At 48.6% G+C, this 26,052-nt stretch overlaps 1 protein-coding gene across 1 annotated transcript in view; it reads left to right on the forward strand.

Annotated features, from left to right (window-relative positions):
• The first annotated feature begins 567 nt into the window (after nucleotides 1-567).
• LOC122382942 (acetylcholine receptor subunit alpha-like) overlaps nucleotides 568-26,052 on the forward strand; it is a 43,847-nt gene continuing 18,362 nt past the window's right edge. The window contains exons 1-8 of the mRNA XM_043368913.1: nucleotides 568-1,153; nucleotides 14,266-14,405; nucleotides 20,263-20,307; nucleotides 20,610-20,719; nucleotides 21,141-21,321; nucleotides 22,429-22,544; nucleotides 22,784-22,952; nucleotides 25,725-25,861. Coding sequence (XP_043224848.1) covers nucleotides 1,087-1,153; nucleotides 14,266-14,405; nucleotides 20,263-20,307; nucleotides 20,610-20,719; nucleotides 21,141-21,321; nucleotides 22,429-22,544; nucleotides 22,784-22,952; nucleotides 25,725-25,861 — 965 coding nt within the window. The 5' untranslated portion in view covers nucleotides 568-1,086. The remainder of the gene's footprint in view (nucleotides 1,154-14,265; nucleotides 14,406-20,262; nucleotides 20,308-20,609; nucleotides 20,720-21,140; nucleotides 21,322-22,428; nucleotides 22,545-22,783; nucleotides 22,953-25,724; nucleotides 25,862-26,052) is intronic.

Genomic DNA, 26,052 nt, shown 5'->3' on the forward strand with positions numbered 1-26,052 from the left:
TGCAGACGGAACCCGGACGCGGAATTTATGGCTCTCTGGCCAAATGGACGAGTGTTGTCATCATAATTTTAGGAGTGGGACTACTAACGTTCGGCCGACATTAGGTACTACCGTAATATCGATATAAAACTCTGCAAAATCCATGTGTTGCCGGCTACCACGGTCGTTGGCATGCAACAGTCGGCCGGGCCGGGCCGGTTGGAGCCGAGTCACAGCGGTCTGTGTGATCGGTGGCGCCGGCGCCGGGGTGGCAGTGAAGCGCTGTGGGACACTGGGACAGGTCTGACCGGGGCCGGTGTATTATGTCGCAGACTCGCAGTGTTGTTGTGACAACAGTCTGAAGGCCTCTGTATATCACTTGTCAGTGTTGTGGCAACAGTCTGACTGGCCTCTGTGCGTCACATGACAGTGTTCGCCCACAGTCTGGCCTCTGTATGTCACATGACAGTGTTGTGACAGCAGTCTAACTGGTCTCTATGTGTCACATGACAGTTTTGTGACAACAGTCTGACAGTGCTTCGTTGCCCTGTCTCACGGGATTGTCGTCTACCCAGTACCCACTGCCCTCAGGTGCCGCCGACAGGAGCGCGTCGTGACTCGACCTGCCCACCCGAGCAGCTACTGCTGGGAGCTGCGACGGCCCGGAGGCAATTCAACAGCGCAAGAAACGGAGTGTGACAGCCAGCGTGGAGTTCGCTGACGGCTCTCTGTAGCTGCTCATCTATGTAGTGCTACAATCGTGAACGGACGGAGACGTTCATGAGCTAGTGCTAAAAGTGACAAGCTCGTGACAAGTGACAAATCGAGGCTGCGTGAGGCGCTCACTAGGGCCGGGTGAAGAGACTAGCAGTGTCTGTGCGCTCGCCGACTAGCCTAACCGAACCAGCGGCCGCCGCGGGGCGCCGGTGTCCGGCCACCGGCCATCGTCAGCGTCTCTCTGTGCCACGCGCGCGGTCCGCCGGGGGCGGCGGTCGGTGGCGGTCGGAGCGGCCCGGCCGGCGCCCTGGGACTCCGGGCCGGGCGGTCCGGTCACGGCTCCGCGGGGATGTCGGACGGGGTCAGACGGTGACCTCAGCGTCGGTCACCATGGCGGAGAGCGGCCGGCCGGCCGGCGCCGCCGCCTGCCTTCTCGTCCTCACTGGAGTCTTTCTAGGTGAGTCGTCCAGGTCGACTGCCTCACCCTGGGCATGGTGAATTACTACGCTACATAGTTGAGCGAAAATATTTTATGCAGAGCTAATGAGTGTTGCTAACCCGCGCATGAATAGGGTATATTCCATAACGCGAGTACCGTGTGTGTTGTGTGTGTGTGGGGGGGGGGGAGGCTCTGTAGATTCCTCCTCCTATTTCCGAAACCACTGGTCTGATTGTCAAAATTAAAACGGTTTCTGATAGCCCTGGAAAAAATGTCAAGCAAAACTTGATTTCATTGAACTCGAGGTCATTGATTACATCACATGCCAGGTCTAAGTAAAAATTATCAACAGTTTAGCATATTCACACCTTCAGCTCTGGCCGCCGCCGCCTGACAAATCACATCGAGCTCAATTTTTGTTTACACACTCGTTAATGTATGCTGAAGATACCCTGAGGGTACGGAGCTTGTACTTGTCACGGAATTAGGGTAAGGTTCTTAATTAGTGACCCCCTTAATTTGAATCGTCATTTCTCACGCTCATATGGGTGACACTGTATAACTGGCTTTATTTTCGGAGAGATTGTTTAATTTTCTATTAAAATCTATTCACTTTCTGTCCCAATATCTATTTATTTATTTGTTGTGAGCATTTTGGCAAACCATTACAAAAAAACGCTTATAGGGAACTCGTCCCGGTTAACGACTGAGGCGGGTCGCTAATAAGACTTTGGGTTTCCCCATAACAAAATGGCAAAAAATGCGACGCCTGAAAATATGAAATATGATCCCAAAAAGGTACCCTTTACGCAAAGCACTCAATCATTGGAACAGGAGCGTTTGTCCAACACGTCGATGTAGGTGAAAACTGATCACGTAATGCACCAAAGGCGCAAAGAAGGCGAAAACCCAAATTTTGCGGGCTATCTCGTATGGTATTTAAGGCGCGCGCTAAATTCGGCACCCCTGCAGTCGGTGGGTGACATTTGGCATCCCCCGCCACACATTGCAAGCTTCAAATAAGGATTGTCGATTCAAAATAAAAAGGTGCAACATCCTAATGTGCATCACTTTTCATCAGATAGGGCCCAAGCCCCAGGGGCGTCGACGCGTAAGGAAAACTGGTCCGAGTTGGCCGCAGCAGGGCCCCCGAGAGCCCCAACGGGGGCCCCTACGAGCCGCAGCAGGGGCCCCCGTGGCCGCAGCTGGGCCCCCGAGAGCCCCAACAGGGGCCCCCGCGGCCACAGCAGGGGCTCCCGCGGTCGCAACAGGGCCCCCGCGAGCCACAGCAGGGCACCGCCTAGTCGAAAAAGTGGTCCGACTAGTCGGAAAAGTCGGACCGGTGCACACTGGGCCGATCGCCAGGTCTAGCACGACATGGGTAAAAAATCGAACTTTGTGGATGTGCAATGAAACCTATACCAATTTGTTCAAAAATGATCATACTACATTGCTGTGGTCTTTGTTTTCCAACACAATTGCTATTTCATGGCGAAAACTCAGCTTAAACACGAACTTCGGAATCGTTTGGACCGAACTCGTCCCCCGCACTCTTCGACAACGTATCTTTGATCCACGAAAACAATCACAATTTGAGGAGGAATTCTACATATACATACATCAAATGATAGCTCCGGGTCTGCAGAACACACATAACCACATGAAAATGGCGAACTCTTACTTGGTTATGATGTATTGGCACCGCAAAGATTTAAAGACGAAAATATAATTTCACATAATTGATGTCACACACAAATAGACTTTTAAAAAAAGTACCGCAGAGTACCGCTTCGAAAATCTCGCTACATGTCAATGATTCATTGCACTACAAGATCCAACAGTCATTTTTTGCGACTTCTTGCGACTTTGGATGTGGCAGCCAAACATCAACCCGCGCCGGACCGGTGCTCGGCGTCAAACGCGCCGGGCCGGGAGGTGTTGATTGAACACTCCCCCTTCTAACTCGGCTCTTGGGCCACATAGCGACACGTAGTAAGTGGCATTCGAAAGAGCGCCCGAAATTCCAGATGGAGTAGTTAGTCATTTCTAGGTCAGGTCAAAGGTCACGTCACCAGAGGTCATCAAAGGTAAAATGTTGCATATATCAACATTTCTCGAAAACCGGCCCTTACCTCGGGGACCAATAGAGCTACATCGTCGCGGAAAAGTGCATTCAATTGCTCTTTTAGCGGTCTTTCTGAAATAAGCCCTCAGATTTGGCTTAACCCTCGCCCCTAGTGGTGTTTTTTCAGCCGCGAACGTATAGAAGGGGTCCGTTGGACCACCCCCCGCCGTTTCGCCCCTGATCGAGCTAGAGCTTCGCGGAAAAGACGAGCGTGTTGCCCGTGACAAGAGGAAGCTGATAATACCCAATTGTAAGGTCCTTAGTCATCGGTTGACCTTCCAGGTCAGGTCAATGACCCAAAAGTCGGGAAAATCGGGACCTGTTAGAACGTCGTAAAGGGTGTCTGCTATGGTTTTTTTGGGTGCTGATCACGAATATAATGTTATTTACGATCATAGATGATGTCTTCATGCATTTAGGCCAGGTCGGGTCAGGTCAGGTCAGGTCAACCAGTAAGGGTTTTGCCGGGTATTTGCAGTAGGTGGCAACCGCCTCTGACAGCTTTGTAACATGTTACGAAGGCACCAAAGCTACATAGTAAATGTTCAAATGGTTGCTAGATTCGAATTCAGCTCCAAAAACTAGCCTAGAAACATGTAAAACTCGAAAAAGTGAACCAAGGTCATCAAAGGTCAATGACCTTACCTGACCTTCTGGTGACCTTGACACCCACCCTAATGCATGGGAGCAACATAATATCCCATGTTTGAACGCTTTAAACCAAGAAAAGACTGCAAACCCGCGGCTAATGCGAGCCGACATACGCTGAATCGCGATTCCGGCCAAACATGGTCTCGAAAGAAGGTCACAGGTCAAAGATCATTAAGGTCAAGGTCATGAAATTTTCAGGTTAGCTGTAAAAGTAGTTATCGCGAGGGTACTGAAAGTTTCGTTGCGATCGGCCGCTTTTTACGCGAATTACTCGCGAAAAACCAAGGGTTCCGTTCGAAGATTCAGGCCCTGTCGCGCTAGAATGGCATATCGGCCCACTGTGCGGTGTCGACGCCCCTGCCAAGCCCCAAATACACACGTTTTGGATAAGAAACTGGTTATTTTTACTTTAACTCACCTAAAACGTCCCTGCGGAAGCGCCGACAACCGAAAAATAACTTAGCTTGATAACATTTTAACCTTTTAAACAAGTATGGCAGACCTTTCGACATTGTTTTTTCCCGATTTCTCTTTCCAGCTTTTCTGTAGGGAGGTCGCTAATCGGAAAGGGCCGCTAATCAGGCACCTTACCCTACTTTTCAAAAGTATTCGTGCAGAGGTCACGGCTAGGTTAGGCTAGGGTACGGAAATTGTTAACAATGAATGGGTCACGTGACACATGCTCCATGGCTCATTTTTGCCATATATTTCGAATCTTCTGTTGTCTGTGTTATCCGAAGGATTTTTTTTAGTAGCTCCGACCAACTGCATGCTGATGCCTGATTACTTGTGGCTGACAATTGGCCTCTGCCACCGGTAGCTGCATTATTGACGTTCTTCCGTAAGGGAAACATTCCTGTGCAAGGGAATGATTTCGGAATGAGCAACGGGATATCTTTGCCAAAGGGTGAATGATAGACCGATGATAAACCCAAGTTAAACCACATGTCAAAAATGATACATTTCCTTTAGGTAAGTTGAATTTCGGACGGCGTTCAAGCGTCATATGTAGAGTTTCACTCATCACTGGTCGTCTTGCCTTTGACGCGACTGCCGTATTACGATACTGGGGACTGAGGCGGACTGGCTGAGCCGAGCTCCTGCACCTTCTAAGAGGATGGATGTTTGTTTTTTTTGTTTTGTTGGGTTAGGCCCTTTCGGTCTGACGAGACCATTTCAGAGCCGGAAGGATGATAAGAATTAGGGGGAGACATTGGTCTGGGCAGGCACCCTAGTGAGTCACCGGGGCTGAGCCCGTCCCGAAAGACAGGCCGACCAGCCCCAAAGTACTCACTGCACCCGGCTACGGGGTGCGCTCCTTCGGGAGCAGCGGTGCCGCTCCAAGGGAGCAGCCCGCATGAGATAAAGTTGCCTGTCCAGCCCGGAGGGGGTTGCGGCGTGGAGGAGAAGGATTTCAGTATCCTGAGGATAGAAGCACGGAACGGTGAGAGAATGGATGGTCTGCCGTTCGATTATCCCGAGCGAGATGGCGCTGGTGCTGCAGCAGGTCGTAGTACCTCAGATTGTCGACAGAGCGCGCTAGGAGGTCGGTCCTGAGCTGCTCACCGACCGACATTACGCTGCAGAGTGCAGCAGTGTAGCACACTGCACTAGGTTCACTGATCGCTGGCAACTATTCTATTAGCTGGATGCAAATATGTTTCAGAGACAGAGTGTTGTTGTCGTGCCTAAATCGGATTTACGTGGGGTAGCCTGGGGCAAGACGCCCCAGATAATTAATTTATTTTGCTAAATAGGTAACTTTTGTTTCACATCATCTGAACTTTGTGATCAGTGCATTCTTTGGTCATTTTACTTTAGATTGCACCCCTCAAATGCATTTGACTTTTGCCGATTGTTGCTGACTTTTGCTGATACCAAATAATAGCTTCCAAATGACGTCATAGGAACAGTGGAGGCCCCCCAAAAATAAGCAAATAAAAGTACTACCTATATCTCAAAACCAGTGAGAACTTTTCGGTGAAATTTGGTAGACATTCATGTTCACTCTTTTTGAACCATAACACATCACTTCAATGCCATCACTTTAATTAAACTTTTTAAAGGTGGGAAGGTCTCTTTTAACTTGACACATCATATGTAGGTGTGTGTGTACACCTACTATGTAGCTATACCTACCTATTTATCTACATTTCATTGATCGTGCTTTATTATTATGTACTGTTATTGCCCGGGTGATGCAAATAATTCGTTTGATTTTTTTTTTTAATTTAGTCCGAATGTCTGTATGGGCGGATTTGAGGATTCAGAGCCCGCACTAAGCATAACTTGTTGTGCTGACCCTGACCCCACCACCCGATCGCGCAATTCCAGTTGTATGACAGAATTTAGTCCGAACGTTTAACGTGCCCTCACGGCTGGACACGGTCCCCTCCGCTCACTCACGTTATCTGGCTTCTGTGCGGCCCCTGCCACAGACTCGCACGCCATCACACGTAGGAGCTAAATGTGGCCGCCCGCACCGGAGCTTGAACCGGGCTCTCACTTCCGGCTAAGCGTCGAATTCCGGCGCTTTTATCCACTCGGCCACGGAGAGGACAAAATACAGCTAAATTAAAAAAAAAGAAAATACAGCTAACGATTGAAAATTCAGTAAAGCATGCATCGATGCGAACAATATCATAATAGATACCATCAATAACACTAGAACGGTTAACAGTTTTACCTCTAGTTTCTATTGCTATCAATATAAATACGCTTGAATCGCAGCCGGAGCCCTTGGTTTAGTTTCCGGTTTTTAGGTTTTTCTCTTTTTAGGTTTTATTCTGTTTGTAGGTTTAGCTTCTGGTTTAGTTAGCAGGTCTAGGTATATCGTAGCGTGGTGTCAATGGAAAAAACCATTAAAGGTAGTGTGCCAGCTTTCTTGGACCGTATGGAGTTAATGGCCCAGATAAGGAGAACCGGATTTTTAGAACTTATCCATACCTTCAAAACTCATGGAAACGTCTTGAATTCTTCAAATTTTGAGTACCCCAGTGCGAAATTCGCCCCGACGGGTTGTCGGTCGTACCCCAACCACATTTCACAACACTATGAACAATAAATGCACACACTGAAATCGCTATTACCGATATGCTTATCCAATCAAGTTTCGATAAACCCGTTCATCATCATCTCCTGCGGTTTCGAACACGCCTGTTAGGTGGCTTCTGATGCTCGTCGAGGTCGGAATTTCCAAATACGCGTGGTGCGTCGGGCCGCGCGCTCTGACTTCGGCCAATAAAAATGCGTCAGCTGATCATTGTCATTTCTGCCACTTGCGTGTGGTGAAATGGGGTCATAACTTATAAGACGGCTTTTTCATATCAATTATTTTACATAAAATCATATTTCAAACCATAAATAATGTTCGACAGCCAAATAAAAGAAACAGTACCAATACGGGCTTACAGTTTAAGGCTCGACATTGTGTTGTCTACGATTAGACAGCTGATAACTCATTCCCGTACGTCGTATGGTCGTAACATTTATAATGACCTTTGCTTATTGTCACAAGTGCGCCGCATTCGCGATTGTTGCCCGACGCCTGTTTGCAGGTGAGCCCAGCCCCCGTTCACGAGCCTCAGAATTCCTTTACCGTGACGTCACGTGGGCGGCAAAAATCCCTTCACCCCATAACGATCCATACAAATGAGGCCGAGTTTTGAGCTGGGCTGACGCCCAAGTTGAGGGCTAAAATATTATAAAAAGCATACCATTTGACTCAGTAAGGCTTGATTTTTCCAAAACCGGGCCTTAATAGGTCGAATTCGAATGAACCAAGCATTAATTTTGCCTTTTAGATGAGGCCTGCAAATTTCGATGAAGTTTTTTCTCGTGAAGGAAAAAAAATAGTGCTACCAAATGCGTCTTGCGCCGCTTTTGCAAAAGTTAGATACTAACGCCATTTTCTATCAATAATATGCAAATTTATTATGATTTTGGCCAAATCGAATGGCAAACATTCACTTAACAATAGCAAGACTTCTCTGAGGTGCATTGTTTTGGCGAGTGATCTATAGTATGCTTCAAAAATACCACTGGAACTTGGTATGCCTCATACTGCACTACCAAAGAAACTGAAGACTCGTATCTGAGCCACTTTGAATACAAGATAATGGGCTGAAGTGTGAAAGAGGCTGTGTTATGCCTTTCAAGAGAAGAAAACATGCCAGTATTGGTCTTTACGGAGCGAGCGAAGCGAGCGGAGTCTTTCCTTAGATTAACGGAAATTTCTGAGTATGAGCGGCCGGCCGGCCGGCCGGCCGTGCGGACGCTTTTGCGAGGCTTATATCTCAGCAACCACTTGACCGATTTACATGCGGTAATTTTTGTAGGGTAGCTTCATTCCTTCTACCAAGTATTGGACTATTCCCGATGCATGTGGGTGACCCCTTATGCACGTGCCACGTGCAAAACGAAGAGGTGTCAGTTTTGCAATTGTTGCAATATCTCGGTAACTACTTGGCCGATTGCGCTCAAAGTTGGCATGTAGGTAGGCACCCACTAGGCACTGCATATCCATGTGCCAGAGTTGGGGTGCTGCTGCACGTGCGCACGTGCAGGGGTCGTTTCCAGATCTCGAGAACGGCTCGACCGATTGCGCCCAAATTTGGTACGCATTTTGGGACCGGTTAGTAGGGTGCCGTGCACAAGTCAGTTGGGACCCATTTTGCACGTGCGCACGTGCAGGGTGCCGCTTCCAGATCTCGAGAACGGCTGGGCCGATTGTGCCCAAAATTGGCACATCGCTAGAGACCGGTTAGTAGGGTGCCGTGCACAAGTCAGTTGGAGGTACCCCCTCGAAATTCCGCACGTGCAAGGCTCACCCTCTCGCTCGCTCCGTTAGTCGCCCCAAAAGGCGTTATACTGGTTTTAGCACAAATATTTATTTCTAGTGAATATTAATAATGTGTAAAATCATAAAATGTTGAAGTTCACTTGATACAAGAACAATCAACAGATCATCAAAGCAAGGGACCTGGTTGACTGGTCTTGTTGAGTCCATTTTTTACATTTCTCTCATCCAATAAGTACCTAGTTAATTGAGTACAGTATTGTCTACTATTATAATTTGTGGTTAATACCTTAACATAGAAAATTGTGAGCAACTGTTGTGCTGCCGCAAGGCGCAAATGAGCAAGCACAAGTGCTACAGTGACATGAATAATTATGAATGTATTTCCAAGGTGGCATGTACAATAAATGTTACAAGGGTGGAGTATGTTCTTTTATGAAATGGAAATCATTTAGAGATACAAAACATCACATGATTCAGAAGAATATTGGCGAGCTGATGATATTTAATGTTCGTACTTTAATAGCACCCATAAAAATCATTTTCATTTTGTTGAACAGTGCTCTAAGCTCTTGAGATAATGGGTGACCGGGACGGGTCAAGTAATTGAGTTGAAGAACTATGCTGAAATATGAATACAACACTAAACATTTTCAGCACAAAGAACCATCACCTTCTTCGTCCATTCCAAACACATCTATTTTGAATGCATATTGCACACTCAGGAAACCTAAATGTAAGGCTGAAGCTGAACTGCAGGTTCATTAGCTACGTTAGACTGTGCCCATGCTGCCCACAGTTCCTAACATAAGAAGACCAGTGAGTGATGAAGTTCTAACTTCTAAATCATTGAAGTCACTTAGAAACATGGTCTGGCACATTTTGCACAGCTATTTCAATTTCATATTACATATAATCCAGCAAAAGATATCTTGAACGTCATATCAAAACCATGAATAATGAATGTGTACTGGAGCAGCCAATCTGCAAATATGGTAACTTCGACGAGATCTTGTTGGTGTGGGCTTATTCGGCTGGTGCGGATTTGGCATGGTGCGGAGCGGATTTGGCTAATGGCCTGGTGCAGTGCGGATTTAGTGTGGTGGGTAGGTTAAGGTGGTAGGTTTTAGGTTGTAGGTTTAAGATTGTAGGTTGTAGGTAAGGTTAGGCCAGTTTTGGTTAGGTTTGGTTTGGTTTGACTTGATTAGCAGGCATCTCTGGGTAGAGCGCCCCTCCCTGGTTGGAAAAACAAGTGTGGGGCTTGCTTACCGACTACCAAATTTTTTCTAATGCATGATTTTACTAGATTATACAATTTGAAACATGTCAAAAACTGTTAAAGAGGCAATTGGTGTACATTGCTCAGACCATCACTTTGTCAATATAGCCAATGCAGCATTGTTATGAGGGCTAATTATTGCATATCTGATGGCCATGCTCAACCCAAAATTTAAAAATATTCATAGCTGAATAAAACTTTAATCACTCATCAGCATTTCAATTTCATTGTGCGATACCTACAAACCAACCTCTGGTGAACAGACACTATAAGTGAAAATAATGACAGAAAACCTGGTGATATTATAAGCGATCTGATAAATAAAGCTAGAGTCGTCTGAATCCTCAATAGTCCGATCTAAAATCGCAAATTTGCCCATTATCACTATCTATTTTAAGGCAAAATCCACAAACAATACCCTATATACGGCCTATACGGCCTTGAACAATACCTTGCATTATAAATGTCTCACGCAAGGCATTTATGTATTTGCAAACGGCTACCAAATCGCTACCATATTATGTGACGTCACCTGGGCGGCAAAAATTCTTTAGTGAACTAACCTTATAAGTAAAGTAATCTTGGGTGAGCCCACTACAGTTGTTATACATATCTAAAAACCGAAAACTTTTAGGCGAAAAAGGCACTATTCCAGGCCCATTTTTGATTTTTTTTGCGATATTAGGTAAAAACAGAAGCTTCTTATCCTAGGAAAAATAAAATGGGAAATCTTTCAAAGGTGGCACACTACCTTTAATAGTCGGACGGTTGAAAGATGCGCATTAAACAGTAAAGCTCCTTATCACCAGAAAAGATAGCGGTGTGTCTGTTGAAGCGGGCCGCATAGCGTCACTCAGCGAACGGTAGACTGTCCCGGAGAGCAGTTGTGCCTTGCGGGACAGCCTACCTATTCAGTCTTCGGGCGTTTCGGAGGCGAATAACTCTATGCCGTCGGAGACGAATGTCGTATTATTTTATTTAACGTCATTTCCGCTACCTATACCTATATGTGAACCTATGTCTATGTAAGTTGCATTTTTCTCGTTCTAAGAGCTGCTAAGTTAGCAGCATTGAGAATACCAGTCCGTCGTCGGTCGCCGGCCCGTGTAGTGACAGTCGGCGGGCGCCAAACCGCTCGCCGGGCCGCCGTATGGTCGACGAGCGGTCTCAATTGTGACAGCGCGGTCCGGACCCGGTCGTCCGCCGCCACCCTGTCCGGGGATCAATACCAGATGAAATATGAACCTCGGCAGAACCACACCTGAGGCGCCCGAGGAGGCGGTGCCGCCCCTCCGTCACACCGCCGCGCCGGCTGTCGCGCTCTATTTGTGTCCCAGCCATCACAGTGTTGTGTTTTGCCCCTCAGGATGTTGCCCGTGTGGTTTCGTTTTACGAAAGTTATTAGACGGTTGGCATGGGAATATGAACGAGGCGCTATATTCATTGGATGGGAGTGCCACAGGTGTCAGAAAATTAACGTCACATACGAACATACCTATTGCCAGACTACATTCGAGTAAATGAGTAAATATAGCTAAATAAGTTTGGTCGAACCTTGTGGGAAAATGAGCTCAGCAGCTATACTCATTTTCGTCTTTCGTTGTTTGATTTATACTCATTTCGTCTTAACCCTATTAGTGGCAGGCTCCTGGTTAAGTCAGTAAAACAGGCGAGTTTACAACCTTGACTTGAAGCTCGCCGACTGTTCCATGATAACGCTAGTTTTTTTTTCTAAATCAAGCTGGTGTAAGTGCGAGTGAGGGCACTTTAAAGTTGTTTTCGGCTTGATGGCCAGAACATTATAGTCATGCGCATTGGTTGTGGCTAAAGAAGAAAAATAGCAATAATAATGGGCGTTTATTGATGTTCGTTCACTATGAGGTTAAAAAAAGTGTCACTTATAACCTTTGTAGGTGTGGTGGAAAGGTAATTAGCGTTTGAAAGCAAAAAGGAATTTAAGGTAGTGTGCCACCTTTAAAAGATTTCCCATTTTATTTTTCCTAGGATTAGAAGCTTCTGTTTTTACCTAATATTGCAAAAAAAAAAATAAAAAATGGGCCTGGAATAGTGCTTTTTTCGCCTAAAAGTTTATCGGTTTTTCTATATGTATAACAACTGTAGAAGGCTCAACTGCAAACAGGCGTCGGCAACAATCGCGAATGCGGCGCACATGTGACAATAAGCAAAGGTCATTATAGAGTTACGACGTACGGAAATGAGTTATCAGCTGTCTAATCGTAGACAACACAATGTCGAACTTAAACTGTAAGCCTGTATTGGTATTGTTTCTTTAATTTGGCTGTCGAACATTAATTTATGGTTTGAAATATTATTTTATGTAAAATAATTGATATGAAACAGCTGTCTCTAAATTTATGACCCCATCTCACCACATGAAAGTGGCAGAAATGACAATGATCAGCTGACGCATTTTTCTTGGCCGAAGTCAGAGCGCGCGGCCCGACGCACCACCACCGCACCACAAAGTATGAGCAGAAGCCGCGCCCAAAGCCAGGGCCCCGGTAACGTGAGGTAGCAGAGTCGGGGCAGCGTGCGCTGACCCAAGCCGGGGCCGCGGCTTTGGGCGCGGTCTATCGCATCCCCGCGGGCAGCCCCGGGCTATCACATGACACCGGGAGGACGCGCGGCCCCGGCTTGGGTCAGCGCACGCTGCCCCGACTCGGCTACCTCACGTTACCGGGACCCTGGCTTTGGGCGCGGTCTACCGCACCACGTAACAGGCGTGTTCGAAACCGCAGGAGATGATGATGAACGGGTTTATCGAAACTTGATTGGATGAGCCTATCGGTAATAGCGATTTCAGTGTGTGCATTTATTGTTCATAGTGGTGTGAAATGTGGTTGGGGTACGACCGACAACCCGTCGGGGCGAATTTCGCACTGGGGTACTCAAAATTTGAAGAATTTAAGACGTTTCCATGAGTTTTGAAGGTATGGATAAGTTCTAAAAATCCGGTTCTCCTTATCTGGGCCATTAACTCCATACGGTCCAGGAAAGCTGGCACACTACCTTTAACATTGATTGACCGAACACACTGATACAAGCAAAAGTAAAACAACGGTAGGAAAGGACTTAAAAGATCAGAAACGATTATCGTCACTATGAACGTGTACATATGAGACGCGCCAGACTCTCTTTTAAAGCCGGCCTCCAAGCGCTGCAGCGAAGTATGTTGTGCTCTGTAGCCGCCGGCCACAGAAGCGTGGAGCGCCTCATCCCCCCGGGTCTGCGGATGAAAAGCAGCCGGAGGCCACGCTCACTTCAGGCAGTTGTAGCATTTATGTATGTAAGCTAGAACTTTGAAACTTTTCTATTTAAGAGATTGCTCTTCGTGCTTTTCTTGCCACTGTTGTGAACTTCGAACTCTTTGCGCCATATTAATAGCATTTGAAATTAATTTTTCTTACGTAGTGCCATTAGCTGGATTGGATAATGGCTAATTGTCTTACATTGATGATCATAGCCGGTAAAGGTGTAGTTTTTAGACGCATCATTGTGTTTGAAGTGAGCTCCTAAAGGCACATGCAGCTGAAAATCAACACAACTGTATGTACATTGACGAAAGAAATGAATGTTAAAGCTGGCGACAGGGGAATCAATGTTTACCAGACAGTCAATAACGCAATTTAGCATTTCAAGCTAATAGATCTATGTAGATAAGCTATGTATGTACGACTGCAGTAAACTTCCAAATGATTGTTTTTGCCATCTAAATGACTATTTATGCAATCATTTTGTCACCTATCCTATCCGGCGAAAGAATGCCATCATGGCTGTTGGTAGGTATAGCATTTGAGTCGTCATGTGTATGGTTGTGTAAGGGGGAGTTGAGGGAGGTGGTGGTGGTGGTGGTTGTATGGAGTACAGGGTGGTGTGAGGCGGTGGCGGGGGTGCTGACGCAGTGGTGACGGATGCTGGTTCATGTGCCTGTGACGCTGTGCTGGGTAATTCCGTACGAGGGGATAGCGGTGACGGTGACGGTGGTGGTGATGACTGTCTGACGGTGACAATGACTGGTGGTGGTGGTGGTGGTGGTGGTGGTGGTGGTGGTGGCGTCTGTCTCGGGTGTCTGGCGGCGGCGCGGCGCGGTCGTCCCGGGTGTCGGTCGGCTCTCGGCTGGCCGGTGTGGGCCGGCCCGGCGGCGCAGTGCCGCGCGGTCGGCCGCGGAGCGATGGCCGTCAGCGGCCGCTCGGTGCCGCCGCCTCCTCAGTGGTGGCTGCTACTCACACTCACCCTCGGCTGTCTGGTGCGCACAGGCTGCGCGGGTAACCCGGACGCCAAGCGGCTCTACGACGACCTGCTCTCCAACTACAACAAGCTGGTGCGGCCCGTGGTCAACGTCACCGACCCGCTCACCGTCAAAATCAAACTCAAACTGTCCCAGCTCATCGACGTGGTAAGGCACCTCCAGCTGAACCTTTTTCTGTTTAAACTGAGAATTTAAATAAAACTTTTTTGGAGTTAGATTACACTAACTGGTCCATTCCCCTCGGTGCATGTATAACTTGGATCGCGAGCATTTCTATAATTTGTCGAGATAATTTGTCAAAGTAGCCACAAATCGTCCTCAAACACATGTCTCCTATGGCTGTTTAGCAGATATTGCATGGATCTGAGTGATCTATGATCTCAGTGAATCTCAAAGCAAACTGCATGTTAGGATCTATGATCCTACCGGATCCCGCGTGGAAAATATATCCTAGATCTATGATCTCATGGAATCTGAAGATAAACCAAGGGCATGGATATATCATCCGAGTGGATCCCAACATGCACAACATTTTAAACCAGGTTTCCAAGTGTTTCTATGTCAATAAGTGACGTAGTACCAGAAAACTATAAAATATGACGCGTTGTCACAAACAATAGCTAAAACAGAACTTTTGTGAGTTGCAGCGAGTGAATATTCAGTATTTGAGTGCATAGACGGCGGAACGGGGAGGGCACCGGGGCACCGTGCCCCCCTTTGATTTTGGCATTTTAACATTAGCCCTATGGGCTTTGCATGGAGAGAATGGGACCAAAAGTTGGCGGTGCCACCCCCCCCCCCTTAATTGAAGGTGCTCCGCCGCTACTGTTTGAGTGTTCACAAAAATAAGTGAGGATCTATGATCTTACGGGATCTCCAGAAAAAAGACTCGAATCGATGATCCCAATGGATCTCTCGATAAATTAAAGAGTTGAATTGATGATCTCAGATCCGAGCTCAGGATCCGTGGGATCAGATCCTAGATCCATTTTCTCGGATCCATGCACATTGCACATTGCATATGTCTGCGTTTCAGCATATATCTATAATCTTTATATCCGACCGGATTTGAACGTAACTTTGAGCTACTTATTAGCCACGCCACTTGTTGGGATGTGAGGCTCATAACGCACCGTTCTTTAGAACGGCACAGATGTACTTATTTTCTTAGCTGATCGGCGTAGGAAAAACTATCATCTGCTTCATTCACCGAATTGTATTCATGTCACATATTGATAATAATAATATCCAATATCCTGTTTCTAACTAAGGATGTGTTTTAGTCATCATGAGCAGATTGCAAAGCTTGTACAATGCACGGTACCTCACATATGAATCCAGCGGGCGACAACCATATGACATCCAGATATGTGAGGCGCGTGCACTGCCCGAGGAAATGAGGTAGCATTCAGGTCGTGCTCAACAATCCCTTCATCTCTGCGAGCCGTCTGAAGTCGGCACTTGGCAGTCGGGCGAGCTTCATCGATATTCGGCCGCTGATCACAGAGTGGGCCGCCCCACCTGCAGCCGCCTTCCGAGGGCGCTGCAGTGAGTGGGATGGCGGAAGGCTGTTGCTCTCTGACTGGTGAACGTCTGATCTATATTCCATGAAGTGCTGAGTCAGGATTGTCTGATGTCGTTAAATTGCTCGAACATTTGCACTGAAGCAGGTATCAAAGAAATAATGGCCTCAATAGTTGATTTGTAGAAAGCCATAGCATTTGTATTGAAATGCAGTTTCCATCGAAGCTTATATGGAATATTACGGCCTTTTTCAATAATATCTTAGATGGATGGTTGAGCATCTGAAGGCTGAAATAGTTGTATCGCTAATCGCATTGAGAAGTGTCAACAACAAACCATCATTTTAGTTTAACAATCTATTACTAAAAAGCCATCAGCGGTCCTTCATGCGTGCCGCGGGGCTGTCTGTCGGTTTTAACTGGACTCTCAGCTCACCACCGTAGAGCTGGCTGTCGGTTTTTAACTGGCCGGTGCAGCCGGACACTCAGCTCACCGCCGTAGAGCTGGCTGTCGGTTTTAAGTTTTAACTGGACTCTCACTTCTCAGCTCACCGCCGCAGCGCTGTCCGTCGGTTTTTAGCTGGACTCTCAGTTCACCGCCGTAGAGCTGTCTGTCGGTTTTTAACTGGCCGTTGCGGCGGTATATAAAGGACGAACAGTCAGCTCCCGAGGGATCTTGCAGGCCGGCTTTAGGAGGTCCGGAGCTTCCCTAGAGCGCTCTAAACCGCCGGCTGCCGTGATAGTCATACGGGCCGTGGCACTTCAACTTGACGCGGGATAGCACGAATGGACGCAGTAGGCTTTAATGTGCTTTACCGCCATACAGTTGAAGTTCTTTGCTGATAGTTTGGATTTCGTGGGAAGGCAATTTTGAAGAAGAGTGCGATTTCATTCTTTTGTATGCTGGTCTATTTTTGTGTTGGATTTTATTGGGGTGCACATGATTATCGGAGATGACATAGTGCGTCTATACGATGATTATCAGCACGGATCTAGGCGTGGAGGTGCTTTACCAACAGCTGCTCTGTGGCTGTAATATCCACCACTATATTTGCCCATCGTGCGTCCGTACTCTTGAATTGTCTAATTCCCAGCAGAATGCCTCTGCGTCCCACCAGAAATGTTACCGAATCCCATACAAAAACCGCAGTGCAGTAATGTAGTTTTTAGTGCAACTCTCAATGTATAACCGCAGCCGGGTCTCGGAGACGGTCAATATCAGCCGTCCTGTGAGGTTTGTGCCCGATCTGGGAGCGCGGGGCGGGAGTCCCTGGTCGGCCTCAGGCAGGGGCGGTCGCAGACTTGGAGTTTGGGGGGGGGGGCCAACTTGTCAAAGGGGCCCCTGCGCTGACCCGGGGGGCCCGGTGCTAGCTTAAAGGGGCCCACGGACGTAGTGCACGGGTGCAGAAATCCAGGCCATGGCCGGTGAAGCGGGGGGGGGGGGGGGGTAGTGAGCGGCACCCGAGAGGAGGCTCATTGCGAAATGCGAGCTTTGAGGGTGTACCATGTCGAAAAGGTACCGATAAGTACATTTTGAAACATTGATATTGTCAATAATTCACGCAACTGTTGATGGACTACCGCAAAAGTAAAGGCGGCGCGGCTAACTTTGCCATTTTCTAAGATCATCGTGCTAAAACTTTTGACAGTGGGTCATCGGTATCTGTTCACTGTTCAATCACATGTGTTCCGTTTCATCTTTTTTTGTTTTTACTTGAACACAAATGTAAGTTTTGAAGGCCATTACAGTAGCCAATACTTCGGAAGATGGATAGTGGGCCAAATATCCTAAATTTGTCGTGCTGCATGGAAAGTAGTGTTGCTGAGAAAAGGGGTTTTGTTCCAGATTACTGTGGATGCAGAATACATTGTCTGCACCCACTGCAGAATTATTGTTGGTGCAACTGCGCCCACTGCACCCATGGTTCCTACACTTATGGGCCCATCGATAGCGCTTCGGCGATACCTATCGCCTAGAGGCTGCAATGGGGCCCTTAGAGTACGGTGTCAGACCCCCCAGAGGCCGGCGTTGGACCCAAGGGTCAGCGAAGGGCCTCAAAGGCCCCAGGTAGGGCCCCAGAGGCTGATGTGGGCCTTCAGAGGCAAGTGCGTGACGCCCAAAGGTAAGGCTTGAGCCCCCCCCCCCAAGAGAACATAATAGGGCCATCAAAGGCCGGTGTGGGACCTTTAGAGGCTGGTTTGGGCCCATAGGGGCCAGTTTAGGGCCATCAGAGACCAGTACAGGGCCTGCAAAGGGCAGTTTGAGACCATCAGAGACCGAATTGGGCACTCAAAGGCTAATGTGGGTCCTTACAGGCCAGCATGGAGCCCTCAGAGGTTACCGTGGGGCTCTAAAAGACCGACATGGGCCAGCGTTGGACCCCAGAGGCCAGTAGAGGGCCGTCAAAGGCCAAGACGGGCCCTCAGAGACCGATGCGGGCCCTTAGAGGCCGGCATCGGGTCTTCAGAATCCAGTGTGGGGGGCCCTCAGAGGCTAATGTGAGCCCTTACAGGCCAGCATGGGGCCCTCAAAGGTCAGAATAGGACCCTAAAAGACCGGCATGGGCCGGTGTTGGACCCCAGAGGCCAGCGGAGGGTCCTCAAAGGTCAAGATGGGCCCTCAGACGCCGATGCGGGCCCTGAGCGGCCGGCATCGGGTCTTCAGAAGTCCGTGCGGGTCCTCAGAGACTAAGGTGGGTTCTTACAGGCCAGCACGGGCCCTCAGAGGTCAGCGTGGGGCCCTAAAAGACTGGCATTGGCCGGTGTTGGACCCCAGAGGCCAGCAGAGGGCCCTCAAAAGCCAAGATGGGCCCTCAGAGGATGATGCGGGCCCTTAGATGCCGGCATCGGGTCTTCAGAATACAGTGCGGGGCCCACAAAGGCTAATGTGTGTCCTTACAGACCAGCATGGGGCCCTCAGAGGTCAGTGTGGGGCCCTAAAAGACCGACATGGGCCGGCGTTGAACCCCAGAGGCCAGCGGAGGGCCCTCAAAGGCCAAGCCATGGGCCCTCAGACGTTGATGCGGGCCCTGAGCGGCCGGCATTGGGTCTTCAGAATCCAGTGCGGGGGCCCTCAGAGGCTAATGTGGGTCCTTACAGGCCAGCATGGGGCCCTCAGAGGTCAGTGTGGGGCCCTAAAAGGCCGGCATGGGCCGGCGTTGGACACCAGAGACCAGCGGCGGAGGGCCCTCAAAGGTGAAGATGGGCCCCCAGAGGCCGATGCGGGCTCTTAAAGGCCGGCATCGGGTCTTCAGAATCCAGTGCGGGGGCCCTCAGAGGCTAATGTGGGTCCTTACAGGCCAGCCAGCATGGGCCCTCAGAGGTCAGTGTGGGGCCCTAAAAGGCCGGCATGGGCCGGCGTTGGACACCAGAGACCAGCGGAGGGCCCTCAAAGGCCAAGATGGGCCCCCAGAGGCCGATGCGGGCTCTTAGAGGCCGGCATCGGGTCTTCAGAATCCAGTGCGGGGCCCTCAGAGACACTTAAAGTCTAGTCTTGGGACTCGAGAGACAGAAATGAGGCCACCAGAGGCCGGTGTGAGGCTCTCAGACGCCGGTTGGGCCCTTGAGGCCGGTTTAGGGGCCCTCAAAGGCCAGTGGAGGGCCCTCAGAGGTCAATCAAATGTGGGTCCTCAGCGGTCAATGTGGACGCTTGACCGCCACTGAAGGGCCCTCAGAGGTCAGTGTAGGACCCTCAAAGACTGGTATGGGAGCTGTTAATAGCTGGCGTGGGTTTCTCGAGCCTCGTGACAATCGAATACGGGCCAGGGCCCCACACGGCCATGGGGGCCCATCGGTTGTTTGGGGGGGGCCAAATGATATGATGGCCCCCCCTGATTTGGCTTTGGGGGGGGGCCATGGCCCTGATGGCCCCCCCCTGCGACCGCCACTGGCCTCAGGGGCCCCTCCCTGTCATATCTATCCGATGTGTCCCCGGGGGCTGATCAGCGATCAGACGCCGGGAGCTCGCTCCCCGCCCACCCCGGTCAGAGGCCGCTGTACCGCTCCCCTGGCCTCGCACAGCGGTCTGCGACTGAGGAGCGGGGGTTATACCAGCACCATCGCTCAGCTACCGTCCGAGAGGGATACAGTGCGATGACAGGTGATAATTAGCCCAGAACGATTATACACGGCAGGCGAATAATTCATGTTTCGTGACGGCAGAGCGATGACTCGGATAGAAAGAAGGCTTCCTCCACCATGTTCTGCCAAAGGCAGAAAGGGAATATGGTTTCAACAGTAACCCGCGTTTGACTGTGCCTCCAGCCGAATGTCATTGATTTAAGGGGAGGGTGACGCCCCCAGATTATCTTCGGAACTATAGCACCGTAGCGAGCTACGAGAGATGTTGTCAGCCTGTGGCACTTAAGGTTTGGCCAATGGAGTCGCCGATGGCCTATGTGTTGAGGGATAATTGATTACACGCAATACACATCATACACTGCAGTGACGCCCGCTGATTGATGTGCTGTCCTCTATTTCAGAATTTGAAGAATCAAATCATGACAACGAATCTTTGGGTCGAGCAGGTAAGAAAACGGCATGCAAGCAGCTAGCGTAACTAACATTTGTTTGGGTGGCGTAATTTTTACCCTATGCTATTATAGCTGGAGATTTCAGGGAATGGGAACATGGGGATTCGATCCGTTATGGAAATAATTAGTAAAATAAACCCACGCTGTGTGTGGTTCGTTCTTTACACATGTTTGGTCCGTCCATGGTCCAGCCACTCTGTCGAGACCCGTGGCGTTTAATTCGTGTTGCTGTGGCTGGTCCATCTGTTTACGCTTCTCGCTGCACTCAGTTGGGCTGACGCCGCGCCTCTCCGTAGCACTGGGAGGACTACAAACTGAAGTGGGAGCCCGGCGAGTACGGAGGCGTCACCATGCTGCACGTGCCGTCAGATCACATATGGAGGCCAGACATTGTGCTGTACAACAAGTGAGTAAAGTTCTTTGGCGCTTACCGACATCAATGGAGCATCGTTTCAAAGAGCATTAAACAAATGTCCTATAGAAAAAAAATGCCAGATACATTTAATAAAGAACACATTTTAATTCTGTTGGTGAAAATGCGCTAGGAAAGAAAAACACTAATAGGCAAACGGCATGCTAAGTTATGATGTATTTAACTAATTTCATTACACATACATAGGTACTGTGCCTACTGAAAAGTGATTCCATTTTATAATGATGTTCATAAGAAGAAACTCATGTCTTCGTTTACTTAGATAGGTACTTACCTCTTTTCTATGACCCACCCTCACGCGCGTCATATGCATGTCTGGTAAATTATTTGCTTTCGTTTTTTGCTGTTTTAGAGCGCAACCTACTCAGTTCCTTCAGAGTTTTACTGTTTTCAGCGCCGATGGAAATTTCGAAGTGACGCTGGCCACCAAAGCGACGCTCTTCTCCGACGGAAAGGTGGAATGGAAGCCGCCGGCCATCTACAAGTCCTCGTGCGAGATCGACGTCGAATACTTTCCGTTTGACGAGCAGACTTGCGTCATGAAGTTCGGTTCATGGACGTACGATGGAAAACAGGTGGGGCTCGGACTATTGAGCGATGGTGATGCATAAAGCGTCGACCCGTCTTCTTTTTCACGAAAAGGAAACTTGGAAAGAATTAGTAATTGGCAATTGTATTGGCAATTGTAAGTGCTAATTTGTAACATAAGGATTACAAGGAGAACATAGAACATAGACTCATAGACTCACGTGTCGAACGGCCAGATCGACACGTGGCCACTGCTCCACTGAACGATTACGTTTTGTCAACCATCGATCGATGTGTTTTGTATATGTACATGTTGTAATGTATTCGGTGTGATGTGTTGATACATTTGAGTACGAGGTGTAGGACCCAATTACTTGTAATTATTAAATTTCGGTACCGGTGTCAAATGTGTAATTGTGCAGGGATCGTGTGTGTTCTTATTTAGGCCAACATGCGTCATTTTATTTCTGTATACCTATGCTGGCAGTCTGGGAGAAGATCGTGATCGTAAATTATGCCTTTTTTATTTTAGGTATCATTGACTTCGATGTATTTAGGATTAGTACTTAGGGTAACGTGTTAAAATTGGATTATTGTTATTTATGGTAGCAACAACTTGTGATCGGTGGTGCAAAGAATGTTTTCCGCACGTTCGCCATCTCTGCTTCAAACATGAATGGTTTAAATGTTCACTCTGAAGAAGCCACAAGGGCGAAATATCAGTCACTTTATATATATATTTTGTTTTTTCGTCATTTTTCGATTAAGTATGAGCAAAGGCTATTTCATCATCACTAAAACTATAATACTAACAATGCTCATCACAGCCATCAACCATATATGAAAAGGAAACTTGCTTTCAATCTCGGAAGTAGTTTCGGTTCTAATCCGTAACAGACGTTTTGCTGCGACAGTCATTGGGGTGTATTTAGTGGGAACACGCGATAAAAATAGAAAAGAAATGCGCACGCCCACATATACGCCGTGCGAATTAATGAAAACGTTAAATCTAGTCAGCCGCTGACTAAAAGATATAATGTGTCGATTGGGGACACGGTTTCGCTTAACATCGAGCGTGACTGTGTATCATGTAACGTGTCGTCTTCCGCGTTATTTCAATTTCCTGCAGCTAGCCTGTTCACACTGTTTCTCAGGTCGATCTGAGGCACGTAGAAGAGGAGCCTCCGGACGACAGGGTGAAAATCGGGGTCGATTTGACCGATTTCTACCTGTCGGTCGAGTGGGACATTTTGGACGTTCCAGCAATAAGGTGAGAGAACATAGACTCATCAGCGCCAGGTTGGTCAAATCAACTCACAATTCCAGCGTACCACTCAGGATAAACAGCAGCATAGTTCTGTCGTAGGCGCAGCCATGATCAAATAAAGCATTTGCCGTTAACTCCCTGCGCTTTTGTTACGGACTTATCGAACAGTGAAATATTTTCTGTGTAATATTTTTTTCTTAATTTGCCATTGTTTTGCTTTGCATTGCTCTTTTCCTTTTCAGGCACGAGAAGTTTTACACGTGCTGTAACGAGCCTTACCTGGATATCACATTCAACATTACAATGAGGAGGAAGACGCTGTTCTATACGGTCAACCTCATCATTCCCTGCATGGGCATCTCGTTCCTTACCGTGCTCGTCTTCTACTTGCCATCGGACAGCGGTGAAAAGGTGAGCCGATTGGTCCGTGCCACTAATGTCACAGTCGCCATGAGCAATGAGCATGAGTCTACACACAGAAAAATATTAACACCGTTAGCGGTGTAATTGCACAGTACATATCTGAGCACTTTAAGAAAGTTAATTTAGTCCCTTCCCCGCTTAAATTACTCGCGCTTCTAAATGAACACCAGGAAGAAGGTAATAGAACACTGTTAGGAGGGTTGGGTGTTTTGCTACATGTAGTAAAACAAAAAAGTTAAGGGGCTTCTCAAAAAAGTTAGACGTTTTTTTTTGCGAATAGAGGACCCCTAACAACATTTAAGCAAAATTAATGCGCGTGGAAAAACGGATAATTTTTCGTAGATTTATATGACACCATGGTTTGAGCTTAAAAAATGAAGCCGTGGTCTTGGGAAGTAAAAGGAAAACTCGTGAAATTATGCTTTCCCAGACTAAGTCGGTCGGTTCGACACCACGGAAGATCCGCAAACACTTTAGAGCAAAGAGAGCAACATCTTGAAACAAAATTTTCCACATTATTGACAAGTTTCTGGCTCGAGGAAGTGTTAACATAGGTTCACGCAATTCAAGGAACACAGCGGCGGCCATAAACCCAATCAAAGGCTCACGGCGAACACCACTCGTGTGAGAGATGCGCTACTCAGACTGTTAATGGTCAGCGATATCGGGTGGCTCTGGCGACGTTTTGGAGGGTTCTGCAATATTAGGATGAGCAGAGATCCGGTAACGCTTAAGATCCAATGGTTACAGCAAGACGGTGCCACGCCAATACCGCTAAAGAAAACCGGGAGGGGCTGTGGGAGCGCTTCGGGCAGCGCGTGATCTCGAGGTTCGAGACACGCCCGTGGTCGGCGAATTCTCCGAACGTAACCCCAACGGAATTTTTCCTGTAGGACCACCTCAAGTCCCAGGTGTACCGAAACCACCCAAAAGGTTCCGAAGATCATAAGGATGCAGTGAAGTCAGCGGTGTGCCGTATGCAGCTTTCCGTGGGTAGTAGTGCTGCAACAGAGGTCGCGCTGCGCCGGGCTTAACTGTGCATCGAGCAAAAAGGGGATCATCTCGAACATGACCTCGGCGCGGCTCAGAAAGTCGACTGCCGAGGATCGAAATCCCCTCAAACGAAATGTCTTTGATGAGGCTTTTAGGTGATACCCAATTATGTTTTGTTACACTGATACACCCTTCAATACGTTAAGTTATAAAATCGTCTAACTTTTTTGAGAAGCCCGGTAGTTCATTTGCTTTTAGAGATGAACCTCCTGCTTCTTCATGAAAACTTGATGATTTTGTAAACAAGTGATGCAACGTATAATGCATCCCAGTATTTAAAACAGCTATATGTAACTAGTATTGCACGTATACTGTTCGCTGTTCAGCAGTGCGTCGCCCACGCCACTGGGACGGGCGCCGTACCGCGGCGTCGCGCCTCCACGCCGCGGCTGCCGGATAGTCGGTCGTCGGAGTCGGCGGCGGCTGACGGAATACCGCTCGATTTATATCCATTTTTGACGACGCCTCTCCATTACGGCCGGCCTGCTGCCGATCTCTCTGACGGCCGGGCCCGGCGGGACAGCGGTCGGCGGGGGAGAGGTCCTGTGGGACGGTGGGACAGCAGCCTGATGGGACAGGAGTCCGGTGGGACAGTCGGAGAGCAGCCCGACGGAGAGCAGCCCGGTGGGACAGTGGGACAGCAGTCTGCGGGGACCGTGGAGCAGGAGCGCCCGGCGGGACCGTGGAACACTCGACTCAGTGGAGTGCTCCAGTGGAGCATGACGGACCAGGACCATGACGGGACAGGCGCCCGGCGGGACAGGGGGACAGCAGCCTGGCAGGACAGCTAATAGCAGCAGACACATTGCCAGTATATCGTTAGCAGCCTCCGGTCACGTTCACAGTCACGGTCAGAGTCAATGTCACGGTCACGGGTTTCGGTCAGAGTCACGGGCATGGTCTAGTCACAGTCATGGCGGTAAAGGTCACAGTCTCGATCAATGGCGCTGTCACTGTCACGGTCACAGTCACGGTCACGGTCTCTGTCAGAGTCACGGTAAATGTCACGGTCACGGTCCGGCCTAGCACCGTGCAGGGGCCGTTGGTGGGTCACGGCGGCCGGCGCGCACGTGACCACGTCCCTCAGCGCCCATCTGCTGTGCAGCCGATCCTTTGTCCTGCTCGTTGGCCATAATTACTGGTCGCAGAGTGCAGCCCAAACGGCGGGGAGTAATGACGCCCACGGCTGTCCGGGAGACTTCTGAGGGGAGCTGTTGGGCGCCGCCCGACAAATGTACCCGCTGATACGTCACAGACGCGGCGGGGATTTATGGATTGTGTGCCGCGCCGCTCTGACGGGAGGGAGCTGGTGTTTGATGGAGTGAAACCGAACACAATATTTGCTACGCTGCTATGTAATCTAATTAGATAACGGGATTAATTCTGTGAACCTATGTTACACAATGAACCAAATCGTACCATTTTTAATTGTATTTATGTCACGTGTAATCTTAAATTACTTTTTTTGTTGGCTGTGAGTACTTAAGTATAACCTTTCTCTTGTCCTGCCTATGACCGCTAAGTCATTTATAGAGCTGTGAATATATGTATGTCATATTCCCGCCGCCTTTGACCCTCTCTGCTCCCTGATCCGCTCGGCAGGTCAGTCTCTCAATCAGTATTCTGCTGTCGCTAACCGTGATCTTCTTTGACCCAGTGTGAGTGTTCCGTCTTTGACCTTGTGCGCTCTCTCTGCCCGCTCGACAGGTCAGTCTGTCAATCAGCATACTGCTGTCACTGACTGTGTTCTTCCTGCTACTGGCCGAGATCATTCCTCCGACGTCACTGGTGGTGCCATTGCTTGGAAAGTTCGTCCTCTTTACAATGATACTCGACACGCTAAGGTAGGTGGCCGAGGGATCAGAAATACGATGGAATGCTGCTCCCTCAATCTGATAAGGTGGCACTTAGATATTTCTGTTTGAATGCTTCCTTCTGTAACTTGTCAAAACCATCTTTGGCTTAACCTGGCTTTGGCCATGTGCTATCCAAATACTCTCCATTGGCCGCAGCAGGGCTGCCCCTTTAACCCGCG

This window comes from Amphibalanus amphitrite, unplaced genomic scaffold (assembly GCF_019059575.1).
Source record: "Amphibalanus amphitrite isolate SeventyFive unplaced genomic scaffold, NRLGWU_Aamphi_draft 000151F_arrow, whole genome shotgun sequence".
Taxonomy (NCBI): Eukaryota; Metazoa; Arthropoda; class Thecostraca; order Balanomorpha; family Balanidae; genus Amphibalanus; species Amphibalanus amphitrite.